The sequence below is a fragment of the Macaca thibetana genome, chromosome 13, assembly GCF_024542745.1.
Source record: "Macaca thibetana thibetana isolate TM-01 chromosome 13, ASM2454274v1, whole genome shotgun sequence".
NCBI classification, from domain to species: domain Eukaryota; kingdom Metazoa; phylum Chordata; class Mammalia; order Primates; family Cercopithecidae; genus Macaca; species Macaca thibetana.
This window is the reverse complement of record NC_065590.1, coordinates 51,352,923-51,368,694: the sequence shown is the minus strand read 5'-3', so window position 1 is coordinate 51,368,694 and position 15,772 is coordinate 51,352,923. Positions and strand designations below refer to the sequence as shown.

Sequence of the window (15,772 nt, the reverse complement as noted above, 5' to 3'; positions counted from 1 at the left end):
GCTTGCAGTGAGCCAAGATTTCGCCACTGCACTCCAGCCTGGGCGACAGAGCAAGACTCTGTCTCAAAAAAAAAAAAAAAAAAAAGAAAGAACAGAGTACTCTTTCCCCCATCAAATTGTCTTAGCACTCTTATTAAAATCTGCCTTTTTTTTTTTTTTAATGAAAGGAAATCCTAAGATTACCACTTGAGTAGTTTCCAATGTGAATGAAAGGATCAAAATAAATGACAACAATAACCTATGAAAAAGCACTTTGGGAGGCCGAGGTCGGTGAAATCACTTGAGGCCAGGAATTCCTGATGAGCCTGGCCAACATGGTGAAACCCCATCTCTACTGAAAATACAAAAATTAGCCATGCATGGTGTCGCACACCTGTAATCCTACAACATTATAATAAATGCACATTCTATACAGAAATACACATGTATATGAAACGATGTATGTAAGTGGTCACACACTGCAGCAATGATTGTAACTACAAAAAGCTGGAAACAACTTGAATGCCCATCGATAGGGGCTAATTATAAATTAAGGTATATCTACACTTTTGAGTTCTATGCAGGAAATCTCTAATGTTCTGATATGCAGAATTCACCAAGATAAATTTGCTACATAAAAAAGTAAGATAACAGGTTTCTCTACTGTGAATCTGTGACAAGTGTTTATTTCAGTATCCACAAATGGCTTCCCATTCTGATTTTATATATTTTTCCTCATAGAAAACATGCAAGTTTTACAGTTATACAACTAAAGAAGTATTTTGTCTTTATGACATTTATATCATAAAAACAAATGTTCTGTTTAAATTCATTACTAGCTAATGTCTAGCCAGCCTTCAACTATAGCAATTAACACTGTTGGTGAAACTGGCTAAACCAAAGGGCAACTGGTGATAAAGAATCTGCCACCCCTTAGGAATGTGGGCATGCTTTGTTAAGAAGGCTGAGAGCAAATTAAAGCGGTGCTTAACTTCTGTCAACTCCTATCTTGCTTAATTTCCAAATTCTGTATCTACAGTGATTGAGCAACTGTTTTCCAAGAACATTGTTTTTATCCCTGTCTCTAAAAAGGATGTATAACAGATGTATTCTGTAATCTGCTGTTAAGTGTCAAGAAGAGTGAAAAAGGTGTTGGTGCTTGCATTTAATTTTGCTCATTCATAAGTAAATTATCTGGAAGGATAATAAAAACTCAGGGAAATATCACAGAAAATATAATAGGAAAACAAAATGAACAGGATATAAAAGTAGGATAGAAAAGGTATGCAGTATTGACATATTATTAGAAATAAAAGACATAGCTAAAAGAGTTCAAAGGTATCTTTGTGGAGGGGAACAGAGGGACTGATTTTTTTCTAATATAAACTTGCCTTTTGGTAATATTTGACTTTTGAAAGTAAGTGCATGTATTACTTCGATTTGAAAAAAAAAAAAAGAAAAGCTAACATATATTGAGAAGGTGTCAAGCAGTGTTCTCAGCATTTTACATTTGTTAAATAATTTAATCATCCCAACAAGCTTATAAAGTAGGTACTATTTTATCCCTTTTTAAAACAAGAAAGTCAGCCAGGCATGCTGGCTAACGCCTGTTAATCCTAACACTTTGGGGGGCTGAGCAGGACTGCTTGAGCCCAGCAGTCTGAGACCAGCCTGGGCAACATGGCGAAAACCCATCTCTACCAAAAATACAAAAACTAGCCAGGCATAGTGGCATGCACCTGCATCCCCAGCTACTCGGGAGGCTGAGATGGGAGGATCAGTTGAGCCCAGGAGGTAGGGGAGGCAGTGAGCTGTGATCGCACCACTGCACTCCAGGCTGGGTGACAGAGTGAGACTGTCGCAACAACAACCGGGAAGCAGGAAGGCAGGCAGCTTAAGGCCCAGAGAGATTAAATAACTTATTCAAGGTGATACAGCTAGAAAGAGGCAGAGTCAACATTTGAACCCAAACAACACAACTCTATAGCAAATACTCTTTTTTGAGACAGGGTCTCACTCTCTTGCTCAAGCTGGAGTGCAGTGGCAAGATCATGGCTCACTGAAGTCTCCACCTCTCAGGTTCAACCGACTCTCCTGCCTAAGACTCTTGAGTAGCTGGAACCACAGGTGTGTGCCACCACACCCAGCTAATATTTTAATACTTTTTGTAGAGATGGCGTCTCACCTTGTTGCCCAGACTGGTCCTGGACTCCTGGGCTCAAGCGATCCTCCTGCCTTGGCCTCCCACAGTCCTAGGATTACAGGTGTAAGCCACTGTGCCCAGCCCAAACATTCTTAATGTAGTGTCACAATATCACTCTAAATTGTCCTACCATAAAGTTGAAAATTAATTTTAAAATTTTCCAGTTAAAAAACATAAAATATATTTCAAATACAGAATACCATGAAAATGCTATTGTCAAGAGCCTATCTCACTATACTACTGAATGAAAATTCTTCATTTTTGTAAAATAAACTTAGACTTATATTTTGTGTTCCAAACAAGATGCATTCCTTCAGCTAGGTGTGCACTACCACGGTGTTTCTGCTTGTCTTTCTATCTTTATACAATAGTTGTCCCATATTTATGCCTTTTTATTTTAAGCCACTCCTTTTTGGGGAAAAAGGATGATTTCATATAACATATGAACAAGAAAAATGTTTCATATAAAATTTAAACTTGTTTATAAAAAAAGGTAACCAAGGGAAATACATTTGTTATAAGAACAACAGAAAGTCTAATATCCTTAACTAAAGATTCATCAACAATAATATAATCCAATTTGCAGAGAAGAGCAGATTCAAAAGGCTAATATTTAGCCTTACTACCAATAAAGTATACACAATTGGAAATGAGATATTATATACTGTCTCACCTACCTACCTGGCAAATACTAAAAATAATTATAGCACTGGCAAATCTGCAATTGGCCAGGCACACTCATATACAGTTTATAGTAACATCAACTGGCACAGACTTTCTGAAGATGAATGTGACCGTATGTATGAAGATATTCTACTACTCAACTATCCAAGAAAATAATTTAAAATGCAGTAACACTAAGTAGTCAGTGAAATATTAGAATCAACTTAAGTGCTCCAAAATAGAATGGGGGACAAGGAGGAAGGATGCTTACATTTATTATCATAAGCCTAAATAAAATGAAATTCTCCTTGGGAGGCCGAGGTGGGCGGATCATGAAGTCAAGAGATCGAGACCATTCTGGCCAATGTGGTGAAACCCCGTCTCTACTAAAAATACAAAAATTAGCTGGGTGTGGTGGCATGCGCCTATAGTCCCAGCTACTTGGGAGGCTGAGGCAGGAGAATTGCTTGAACTCGGGAGGCGGAGGTTGCAGTGAGCTGAGATCACTCCACTGCACACCAGCCTGGCGACAGAGTGAGACTGTCTCAAAAAATAAAATAAAATAAAATAAATAAAATAAAATTCTATAATCAACAATGTTTTGATAACAAAAATTCTATTGAAATTGTTTTGATTATCCAAATTTTTTTCAGTAAACATGAAAAAAATCTCACAGATGGGAAAAGCAAAGTTTGTGTGTAATGCTGTTTCACCTACCTTGGTGGCTGTTACTGACGTAGCCAAGTTTGTGGTTTTGGAAGAGGATCCATTAGAAGTTGCTGGCGGTGTCTGAGCCACTACAGATTTACTGTTTGTTCCATTAGCAGCACTGGCAGAGTGGGAGAAAGTAAATTTGAAGCCACCAGGAGATGTCCTTTTGGGAAGGTTTTCCTTGTCTTCACTTTCTTTTGCTAAAGCAAAAGTAAAATTTTGAACGTATATCAATAAATACTGCTAAGTCAAAACATCTAAAAAGAGCAATAATTTAAAAACTTATAAAACATTGCTGCCCGGGCACGGTGGCTCACGCCTGTAATCCCAACACTTTGGGAGGCTGAGGCGGGCAGATCACCCGAGGCCAGAGTTCAAGACCAGCCTGACCAAAATGGAAAAACCCTGTCTTTACTAAAAATACAAAATTATCTGGGTGTGGTGGTGTATGTCTATAATCCCAGCTACTTGGGAGGCTGAAGCAGGAGAATCACTTGAACCTGGGAGGCAGAGGTTGTGGTGAGCCGAGATCATGCCATTGCACTCCAGCCTGGGCAACAAGAGCGAAACTCTGTCTCAAAAAAAAAAAGAAAAAAAAAATTGCCTTTGTTTCCTAAGAACTTTTTAAAAAGTAGAGCATGATGTGTACAGTGATGATACGGTTTGGCTCTGTGTCCCCCCCTCAAATCTCAAATCAAATTGTAATCCCCATGTGTCAGGGGAGGGACCTGCTGAGAGGTGACTGGATCATGGGGGTGGACTTCCCCCTTGCTGTTCTTGTGACAGTGAGTTCTCACGAGATCTGGTTGTTCTAAACGGTGGCATGTCCCCCCTTGCTCTCTCTCTCCTGCTGCCATGTAAGACATGCCTTGTTTCCCATTCACCTTCCACCACAAGTTTCCTGAGGCCTCCCCAGCTACGTGGAATTGTAAGTCAATTATACCTCTTTTCTTCATAAATTACACAGTCTCAGGTAGTTCTTTAGAGCAGCGTGAAAACGAACTGACACAGAAAATTTGTACCAGGAGTGGGGTACTGCTATAAAGATACCTGAAAATGGCAAGGCGCGGTGGCTCACGCCTGTAATCCCAGTACTTTGGGAGGCTGAGGAGGGTGGATAACTCGAGGTCAGGAGTTCAAGACCAGCCTGGCCAACATGATGAAACCTCTTCTCTATTAAAAATACAAAAATTAGCTGGGGGTGGTGGCAAACACCTATAATCCCAGCTGCTCCGGTGGCTGAGGCAGGAGAATCGCTTGAACCCTGGAGGCAGAGGTTGCAGCGAGCCGAGATTGTGCCACTGAACACCAGCCTGGGCGACAGAGTGACACTCCATCTCAAAAAAAAGATACCTGAAAATGTGGAAGCAACTTTGGAACCGGGTAATAGGCAGAGGTTGGAACAATTTGGAGGTCTTAGAAGAAGACAAGAAGATATGGGAAAGTCTGGAACTTCCAAAAGACTTGTTGACTGGTTTTGACCAAAATGCTGACAGTGATATGGACAATGAAGTCCAGGCTGAGGAGGTCTCAGATGGAGGTAAGGAACTTACTTGGAACTGGAGTAAAGGTCATACTTGCTATGCTTTAGCAAAGAGACTGGCAGCATTTTGCCCCTGCCCTAGAGATCTGTGGAACTTGAACTTCAGAGGGATGATTTAGGATATCTGGTGGAAAAATCTCTAAGCAGCAAAGCATTCAAGCAGTGGCCTGGGCTGGGCATGGCACGGTGGCTCACGCCTGTAATCCCAGCACTCTGGGAGGTTGAGGTGGGTGGATTACTTGAGGTCAGGAGTTCAAGACCAGCTTGGCCAACATGGTGAAATCCTGTCTCTACTAAAAATACAAAAATTAGCTGGTGGTCATGGTGGCACACACCTGTAGTCCCAGCTACTTGGGAGGCTGAGGCAGGAGAATTGGTTGAACCTGGGAGGCAGAGGTTGCAGTGAGCTGAGATCATGCCACTGCATTCCAGCCTGGGCAACAGAGATTCCGTCTCAAAAAAAAAAAAAAAAAAAAAAAAAGCCTTCTGGCTGTTTCTAAAAGTGTATGCTCATATGCATGAAGAAAGAGATAGTCTGAAATTAGAATTTATATTTAAAAAGGAGCAGAGCATAAAGTTTGGAAAACTTGCAGCCTGACCATGCAGTAGAAAAGAAAAACCCATTTTCTGAGGAGAAATTCAAGCTGGCTGCAGAAATCTGAATAAGTAACAAGGAGCCAAATGTTAATTCACAGGCCCAGAGGCCTAGGAGGGAAAAATGGTTTTGTGAACTGGGCCCAGGGACCTACTGCTCTGTGCAGTCTTGGGACACTCTGCATCCCAGGTGCTGCAGCTCCAGTCATGGCTAAAAGGAGCCAAGGTACAGCTTGGGCCATGGCTTTAGAGGGTGCAAGCCCCAAGTCTTGGTGGCTTCCATGTGATGCTGGGCCTGTGGGTGTGCAAAGGGCAAGAACTGAGGTTTGGTAACCTCTGATTCTCAAGCCATCTAGATTTCAGAAGACATACAGAAATGCCTGGATGTCTAGGCAGAAATCTGCTGCAGGGCAGAGCTCTTATGAAGAACCTCTACTAGGGCAGTGCAGAAGGGAAATGTGAGGTTGCAGTCCCCACACAGAGTCCCCACTGGGATACTGCCTAGTGCAGCCATGAGAAGAGGGCCATCACCCTCCAGACCCCAGAACAGGAGATCCACCAACAGCTTGCACCATGTACCTGAAAAGCCACAGGCACTCAACTCCAGCCCATGAAAGCAGCTATGGGGGCCGTACCCGGCAGAGCCATAGGGGCAGAGCCAGCTGGGGCCTTGGGAGCCTACCTGTTGTATCAGCAGGCCCTAGTGTTAGACACGGAGTCAAAGGACACGATTTCGGAGCTTTAAGATTCAAAGACTGCCCTGCTGGGCTTCGGACTTGCCCAGGGCCTGTAGCCCCTTTGATTTGGCCAATTTCTCCCATTTGGAATGGGAGCATTTACCCAATGTCTGCACCCTCATTGTATCTTGGAGGTAACTAACTTGTTTTTTATTTTATAGGCTCATAGGCAGAAGGGATTTACCTTGTCTCATATGAGACTTTGTGCTTGGACTTTTGAGTTAATGCTGGAATAAGTTATGACTTTGGGGGACTGTTGGGAAGGCATGATTGGTTTTGAAATGTAAAAAGGACATGAGATTAGGGAGGGGCCGCGGTGGAATGATAAGGTTTGGCTCTTGTCCCCACCCAAATCTCATTGTGAATTGTAATTGTGTTGGAGGACATGATTGAATCATGGAGGCAGAATACCCCCTTGCTATTTTTGTGATAGTGAGTTCTCATGAGATCTGGTTGTTTAAAAGTGTGTGGCACCTTGGTCGGGCTTGGTGGCTCATGCTTGTAATCCCAGCACTTTGGGAGGCCAAGGCGGGTGAATCATCTGAGGCCAGGGGTTCGAGACCAGCCTGGTCAACATGGTGAAACCCCATCTCTATTGAAAATGTAAAAATTAGCCGGGTGTGGTGGTGCATTCCTGTAATCCCAAATACTTGGGAGGCAGGAGAATCGCTTGAACCCGGGAGGCGGAGGTTGCAGTGAGCTGAGATCACGGCACTGCACTTCAGGCTGGGCAACAAGAGTGAGACTACATCTCAAAAAACAAACAAACAAACAAACAAACAAAAGTGTGTGGCAACTCCTCCTTCACACTCTCTGTCTCCCGCTCCACCATGGTTAAGATATGCTTGCTTTCCTTGCGCCTTCAACCATGACTGTAAGTTTCCCGAAGCCTTTCAGCCATGTTTCCTGTTAAGCCTAAGGAACCGTGAGTCGATCAAACCTCTTTTCTTCATAAACTACCCAGTCTTAGGTAGTTCTTTATAACAGTATTAAACGAACTAATACAAGTGATAAGTCTTTATCAGCTAGAATCTTAGAAATCTCAGTATTAGGAAGGACCTTACGGATCATAACAAAATTAGCCATCCTATGCTAGAACTCTACATTGTGGTATCTAGCATATCCATCTAAAATCTCATGAGCTGTCTGACTCTTCCTTTTATTGTCTCCCTGTAGCTTCCACTCACTGATTCTACACTTCTTTACTCATTGTAAAAACCTAGTAATTTCTCTCACAAGTCAATATTCCAAATGCCTAATGACAATGATCAAGTCTGTAAGTCCTAAATATTCCAGGTTCCCTTTTCTGTTTGTTTTATGACATAGGTGTCCAATCCCTTTTAACATCTGGTTATTATTTTTATATATGATTCTTAACAGTGTCTCACTCAACACTGGATACAGAACTTCAAATATGGCTGTATTGCCTCTTTTGACTGTAGTCAGGGCAGTACCTATAATGAGTAAAGGCAGAAGAATTTGTCTAGCAAAGGTACCCATTCCTTAGGACATTTTAATAGGCTTTTTGCTCCACCATGCTGAGGCAAAAAAAACTTATCAAATTAATGAGTTGAAAATGAGTAGGAACAATAGTTTCAAAGAAAATGTAATAAATAAATTTTCTGAGAATTGCCTTCAGAAAATGTCACATTCAAAATCACAAACTTACATAATAAATCCAAGAAAGGCTTTTATCTTCTAAGACATAACTTTTTGTTTTGTTTTTGAGATAGGGTCTTTCTCTGTTACCAGGCTAGAGTGCAGTGGCAGCTCATGGCTCACTGCAGCTTCGACCTCCTGGTCTCAAGTGATCCTCCAGCCTCAGCCTTCCTAGTAGCCGGGACTCCAGGTAAGTGCCACTGTGCCCATCTAATTTTTGTGTTTTTTTTGTAGAGACAGGGTTTTACCATGCTACCCAGGGTCGTCTGGAACTCCCGGGCTCAAATGATCCACCTGCCTCAGCCTCCCAAAGTGCTGGGATTACAGATGTGAGCCACCATGCCCAGCAAGGTATAAATTTTAATTAAATATTTAAATGACACACACAGGGCAGTATTCCAAAAAATGGTAATTCCTCAGGCCACAGAAATAAAATGATTAGTTCTTTTGAAAGATACAGTACTAGCAAGATCTTCATTTTATAAAACAAGTTAAGCACATCTGAAAGCCAAGGGAAGTTTTATTTTAGTTTTTCACTTCTCTTGATAGTATATCTTTATGCAACTTTCGTAATTTTAAAATTTCAAAGAGCAAAGTTACTTGTTTGAGTTCAGTTTATCAGCTGTAAAAGACACAGGCAAAGTACTCTAGAAGGTTTCTATGAAGCTATATGGTCTCTGTTATTACTGAGAATTTCAGTATAGAAATAAAGCCAAGACTATTCACAGAAAGAAAAGTGTAAGTAGGTAACTCAATTTCTAACTAGCAAATTAATAGCATTACAAAATGGCAAATTTGAAGAGAAACATTTTAAACATGAAAAGAATTCCCAGACAGATTTGGAAAAAGTACATAATTTTAAAAGAACACAATTTGGTATAAAATTCTTGTCTTTCTTGCTTTATAAACTACAAACAAAACTTCACAAGCAACAAAATAATTTCTGCACTAAATAAGAGGGTACACTGTGCAAAAATTCAGAATTTGAATACCTTTTTTAGTCTCCATAAACTTTTCATAATTATCTGGAAAATCATCTTCTGGTTTAGATTTTTCCACTGGCGCCACAACCACTTTTCCTTCCTCTTCTTCATCTTCATTAAACCACATTTCTTCATCTTCTTCCAAGGCTTTTGCATCTCTGCGAAATCTGTTACTACGCAATATAGATGGTACACTGTAAGAAATATATCACAAATACTGAGTAATGATTTAAAGGTCATAACCAGATTGAATTGAAGGAAAGATATGTATAACCAAGAGGAACTGAAGTAATTTTAACTGACTATAATTTATATCAAAATAATCTCTGTAATGATAGAAGATGTAGCCAGAGAACACTCCAAAATATTTTAGAATGTTGTAAATTAAACTAAATATTCTTCTTAAGTTATAATCTTCTTAATACAAAAATTAAACTAAATATTCTTCTTAAGTTACAATAAAATACAACTACTTAAGATAAAGTAGTAATTTATCATATAAATGATATGGGGTAGTGGGGGACACTTTACCCTCCTATTCAACTCTATGCTATCCAGTGATGAAAAGAAACTTCCTCAATAAATTTCACACAGAAAATCTGAACTACAGACAATTTTGGACACAATTTTTTAGGCTACAAAAGCAGTATACTTCAACCATACCTGTTCAGTTTCTGATTTTGTCTGTCTTTTTCTTGCTCATATTTAGTCTTCAATCCTTTGAATGTCTGAACATATTCAATCGATTCAAGTGCTTTATAAAAGTTTTCAACTATATGTGCAGTAAGAGACTTGATATCTTCCTGTACAAGCACAAAATTTACATTTAAAATATAATACAATGCTTATTAGAAGAAAAACTTTAAAATTTTGTTTTGTAGTTCTAAAGCTGATCAAAAAAGGTTTTTCAAAATCACCTTCCAAAATGTAATGTCCTGGTTTCTTTACACATGAGTCAGGACTGCACAGAAAACTTGAAAAAAAAGGAGAAGCAATTTACTGGAGCCCTTTTGTAGGACTATAAAGAACATTCGAAAAGTAAATAGATTTATTTTACATCTTCTGTTTATTTTTTGCATTTTATATATAGCACCTTACAACTTAAAAAGCACTTTTACATACAATTTCATTTGATCTTCGCAACAATTCTTTGAGATAGGTTTTATTATCCCCATTTTAGAGAAAAACAAAATTGAGGCTCTAAGAGAGGCTGGATGGTTTGATCCAGAGCGCACAGCTGGTTAGAGGGCAGATGTTAAAATTATGTTTTCAAAATACTCACGGTGATAGATATCCCAAATACCCGGACTTGATAATTACACATTCTATGCATGTTAAAATAAATATGTGTACCAAATACATCTGTACAATATTATGTATTAATAAAAGAAAAACGTATTTTTCAACAAACAGGTGTTATTTAATGACTTCCTGTTTAACTGCTATCAAAATGGGATATGGCTGTGGTGGTTTTCTTTCTGGTACATTTGTTAAGTTTTTGAATGAGCCTAACTCCACCACATGTATTACATAGGAGCTGGCAAAGGCTTGATGACAAAGAGATCTCTCACAAGTCTTTCTCACATCAGAGGCTGGCTCTCACATATAGAAGAAGAAAAAACAACAGAGGATACATCTTACCTAAGTAATAAGAAGCACAGATTTCTCTGACTATATTATACACACAGATCTGATAAACTATCTGGAATTCTACTTGTCTATTCCTATAGTCTTCCAATAGTATAAGCTTTGTGAAATAAACTACTTGATAGTGATAACTTCTAAATTCTAAACCATCACTGCAGATGCATGCATGCCCAGTAGGCTTATTTAAAAAAAAAAATTAAAGATGTGATTCAGGACTTTATAGATAATACTACATAGTAAGAAACACACAGGCCATTTCCTAAAAAGATATACCATAATTTGGTTGCATTATGGAATTTGTCTTAAAACTAGTTCTCCTGTACATCTCAATTAAAAACATGCAAATCAGAAATTAGAAACCTAGGCAATGGCTCTGTTATATGTGAAACGAAAAAATACATTAAGTTTTGGGGCACAAGGTACACAAATCAACCACTCAAACTTATTTTCAGAAAAACAATTCCATCATGGGCATAGGGACGGGGTTGTAAACCCTACAATTTGCTTTATCTGTATCTCACCAAAATGTTAAAGGATAAAAATATAAAGTAAATAAAACAGAAAGTTTTGATTTATTGTAGCAGTACAATGGGAACTAGTGAGCTAGTTAACCATGTTTCTTCTTTTACAAGGTTAAAGACTTCTATCCTCTTCATCCTTTTAAAAATCATATACTTGGCAATTGACCACTTTTAGAAAAACATCCAGTCAGCCAAATAATCTTCATATGAGAACAGCATGTTAGCAGTAGATATCTGATTTGTAAGAAATAAAACTAGAGAATGAATTTCTAGCTTCGACTTTCTTTTTTCAAATTATTTCCAGCCAGGTGCAGTGGCTCACACCTGTAATCCAACACTTTGGGAGGCTGAGGTGGGAGGACTGGTTGAGCCTAGGAGTTTGAGACCAGCCTGGGCAACACGGGGTGACCCCATACCTAAAAAAAAAATTAAAAATTAGCCAGGCGTTTTAGTGAATGCCTGTATTTCCAACCACTCAGAAGGCTGACGTGGGAGGATCTGCTTGAGCCCAGGAGGTCGAGGCTGCAGTGAACTCTGATTGCATTATTGCACTCAAGCCTGGGCGACAGACAGCATGAGACCTTGTCTCAAACAACACAAAACAAAAAATAAAACCCAAATTCTTTCCAACCATGTGGCCATTTCCTCAGTAGAATGATTTCAGCATGTTTAAGTACAGGCGAAGTAAATTTGTTGTAGTGGTTCTACAGTTATCTGTCGCACTCCTGTTATTCACATAGATTGCCCTCCAGACTGTTTATGACAAATCTTCTGTTGCCTAAAACTAAGCTGGGACAAAGCTTCAAGTTCTGACTGGTCCTGATTGTGCTACTATCCAAATGGATGTTCTTGCATAGGTCACTTAATAACTTTGGGTGTCTTAATTCCCTGATCTATAAAATACGGTAATTGGAGTAGTCCATCTAACTTCCTGATCTCTTTAACTTAAAATTCTAGGATTCCATTCTACCTTTTATGCACCTTGTATAATGTCTACCAAATGAATTTTTTTTGAGACAAGAGTCTTGCTCTGTCACCCAGGCTGGAAGGAAGTGACGTAATCTTGGCTCACTGCAACCCCACCTCCTGGGTTCAAATGATTCTTGTGCTTCAGCTTCCCAAGTGGCTGAGACTACAGCTGTGTGCCATCACACCCAGCTCATTTTTGTATTTTTAGTAGAGCCAGGGTTTCATCATGTTGGCCAGGCTGGTTACTAACTCCTGACCTTAAGTGATCGGCCCGCCCAGGCCTCCCAAAGTGCTGGGATTACAGATGTGAGCCATCACACCCAACACCAAATGAATTATTTTTCCATCTTTATTCTTTTTAAATCACTACCTTTACAATAAAAATATCACCTTCTCCTAAAAGATCACATGACTAAGGCATGATTGACTGAAATGTCCACATACACCAAATGAGATCATAAAACATTGGGCCAATAAAAAAGGAACTGAGAAAATCAAGTAAATATGGGCTGAAAGACTACGCTGAATTTCACTTTTATATTTCACAATTAAAAATATTAGTGTTAAAAAATATTAGCGTCAAAAATAAAAACCACTAAACTATAACCATGTGGCAAATAAGAATTAAAAAGCTACTGATTTTTAAAATTTCAGTTCATTAGAAATAGATTCTAAGACACATGGAATATATAATTTCAGGGGTGAAAAGGGAATGAAGTCACTTTGCTTACATATAATTCTTTTACTTTTACATAAAAAATTATTTATTTGCATAAAATTACATATAATAACTGTTGTTTTATATAAACTTACCACTCTTATAAATTCAAACAACTCAATAACAGCTGAATTCAATAGATTGTACCGAGTTCCATTATCCAGAAGTGCGTTTATAACTGGCTCAAAAAGATTTCCCTTGGTGATGTAACGATTATAAAATTCATCTTTAAGTCCAATTATCCGCCTCATAAAGCGAAGAGCACCTAATAAAACATAATATAGGGGATAAGTTAATGATCTTACTAAAATCAATTATTATACAGGTGTTTTCCCACTATAAAGCAATGTATATGCTCTTCTAAAATGAAAAGTAAAACTGCGCATAAAGTAAAAAGTAAACTCCTCTAAAATGAAAAGTAAAACTGTTCAGTAAAACTGGACTTTGAGGAAAACAGAGCTGCAGAGGACCACTCAAAACCTGTACAACTCTGTAGCCAGAACTAACAACAACAACAACAACAACAACAACCAGTAACAACAACAACAACAACAACAACAACAACCAATAATTAGAATCTAGGAGATAAACTACCCAGGCAGGTAGCTCTACGACAGAGATTTAAAAATATGCAAAATGCTAGCAGTATTTAGAGCAGTGCTGGTAGATGCTGAGACAATGCAGTGAAGGCAGCTCAGAATCAGTTGGGGGCACTGTCATTAAGGTGGGCACAGGAGTGGGCAATCTGCCATGAGCTAAGATTGCCTTGCCTCTCTGAGGGATTGAGCTTTAGAGGCAAAAGCTTGTTTTTAATTTTCTGAAAATACAGCTAAAGAGGCTCCTGATGCCAGATGCCAATCACATAACAGGAGATCTAAAGGTTTTTTACTTCTTTGATCAAGGCTATTTCCACTCAGACTATTCTACTTCTCCTTGCCTTGAAAAAAGATTTGTGCCGAGGCGGGCGGATCACAAGGTCAGGAGACTGAGACAAGCCTGGCCAACATGGTGAAACCCCGTCTATGAGACTCTGTCTCAAAACACAAACAAACAAACAAACATTTGTGAACCAATCCTATCTCCATATTATAATGACATCATTCTCTTATGTACCAATTGCTTACAAGCTATTTTACCTGGCTAAACATGCACTGTGGCAGATCAGATTGTATTTGTTAAAAGCAAAACAGAGTAATGAATAAGAAGTACAACTTCACTTCACATTTTAGGATACTGAAAAGAAATCTCCTTTTTAACTCGTGAGTAGCTAAATAAAGCTTACTAAATTTAGCAATATTACTGCTAAAAATTTTATGGAAGAGGAAGGACTGTAATTTCAATCCTTTATTTTTATATTTGTTGATCCTTTAACTTGTACACTTCCCCCTAAGTAGTTTAATTTATTTTACAGATACCACTAGCCAAATCTTCAAAACACAAGGGTTCTGATTTTATAAGTCATTTTCTCATTCCAACCCTCTGTTCATAGATGAAACTCATTAAATAAAGAAGTGTGCCTGTCACAAGAGGTTCTAAACATTATCTGAGAATAAAACAGAAATAGGCCACATAAGGGATAAATGTTAACTGTAGCACCCAATAAGTATGGGGAGAAATGTTAGACTTGCAATCTCCCCTCTTTTTGTGGCAGGATAAGAAATGGTTTACTTAAGATGCAACAGACTGAAGCACTGGCAAGTGTGTGAGCAAAGAGGCAGACTTATACACTGCTGGTAAATGAACTGATATGTACACAAAACTATAGTTACAACAGCCCTGCTTATAATAATAGAAATCTTGAAATGATATAAACATTTAAATATTAGAAATTGTGGCTGCGTGCAGTGATTCACGCCTGTAATCTCAGTGCTTTGGGAAGCTGAGGAGGGTGGATCACGAGATCAGGAGTTCGAGACCAGCCTGGCAAACATGGTGAAACCTCGTCTCTACAAAAAATACAAAAAATTAGCCGGGTGTGGTGGCAGGCGCCTGTAATCCCAGCTACTCAGGAGGCTGAGGCAGGAGAATCACTTGAACCCCGGAAGCACAAGTTGCAGTGAACCGAGACTGCACCACTATACTCCAGTCTGGGCAACAGAGCGAGACTCTGTCTCAGAAAAAAAAAAAAAAAAAAAGGAAATGCACTCAGTTGACATGTTCATATTAAGGGAAGTACTCTGCAGTCATCAAAAAGTACTATTTATAGAGAACCAAATAGGAAAATCTGTCTTAAGAACATCAACCATTCCAAAATTAATATAAAAATATAATGTAATTCCAATCAAAATGAACTGGATATAATCATTTAGTTATTATGAAAGAAAAAAATGTCTAAGAACCACCAAGAAAAGTATGAAAAACAAAAGCGAAGGGGTCTCAGTAGGTATTAAACCTTACAACAGAGACACGATAATGCCTGGCATAATATAATAAACACTGGGTTTTTTTTGTTTTATTTGTTTTTTTTTTTTTTTGAGACAGAGTCTTGCTCTGTTGCCCAGGCTAGAGTGCAGTGGAGCAATCTCAGCTCACTTTAACCTCCGTCTCCCGGGTTCAAGTGATTCTCTTGCCTCAGCTTCCTGAGTAGCTGGGATTACAGATATACACCACCATGCCTGGCTAATTTTTGCATTTTTAGTAGAGATGGTCATGTTGCCCAGGCTGCTCTCGAACTTCTGACCTCAGGTGATCCACCCACATTGGCCTCCCAAAGTGCTGGGATTACAGGCGTGAGCCATTGCGCCTGGCCAACACTGGTACTTTTTCATTTGTTGAAATTAAACAACAATCCAGAAATAAAACAAAAGTATACATATGTTAACTTATTGTATAACAGAAATTATAT

General features: G+C 38.8%; 1 protein-coding gene and 1 non-coding gene across 13 annotated transcripts in view; one reads left to right on the top strand and one right to left on the bottom strand.

Moving 5' to 3' along the window:
• The window catches only part of PPP4R3B (protein phosphatase 4 regulatory subunit 3B), a 72,870-nt gene that overhangs the window by 8,333 nt on the left and 48,765 nt on the right, over window positions 1–15,772 (bottom strand). For 5 of the 12 annotated variants that reach the window (XM_050754643.1, XM_050754644.1, XM_050754645.1 and 2 more), the window contains 4 exons: window positions 13,023–13,192; window positions 9,736–9,875; window positions 9,082–9,266; window positions 3,563–3,756 (listed from right to left, as the gene is read on the bottom strand). In XM_050754643.1, coding sequence (XP_050610600.1) covers window positions 3,563–3,756; window positions 9,082–9,266; window positions 9,736–9,875; window positions 13,023–13,192 — 689 coding nt within the window. Of the gene's footprint in view, window positions 1–94; window positions 2,232–3,562; window positions 3,757–9,081; window positions 9,267–9,735; window positions 9,876–13,022; window positions 13,193–15,772 lie in introns of those variants that run through there. The other 7 variants (XM_050754633.1, XM_050754639.1, XM_050754640.1 and 4 more) reach the window with 5 other exon arrangements.
• On the top strand, window positions 10,532–10,679 carry LOC126934553 (small nucleolar RNA SNORA12). Its single transcript, XR_007719016.1, has one exon. It is a non-coding gene; the product is annotated as a small nucleolar RNA SNORA12 (small nucleolar RNA).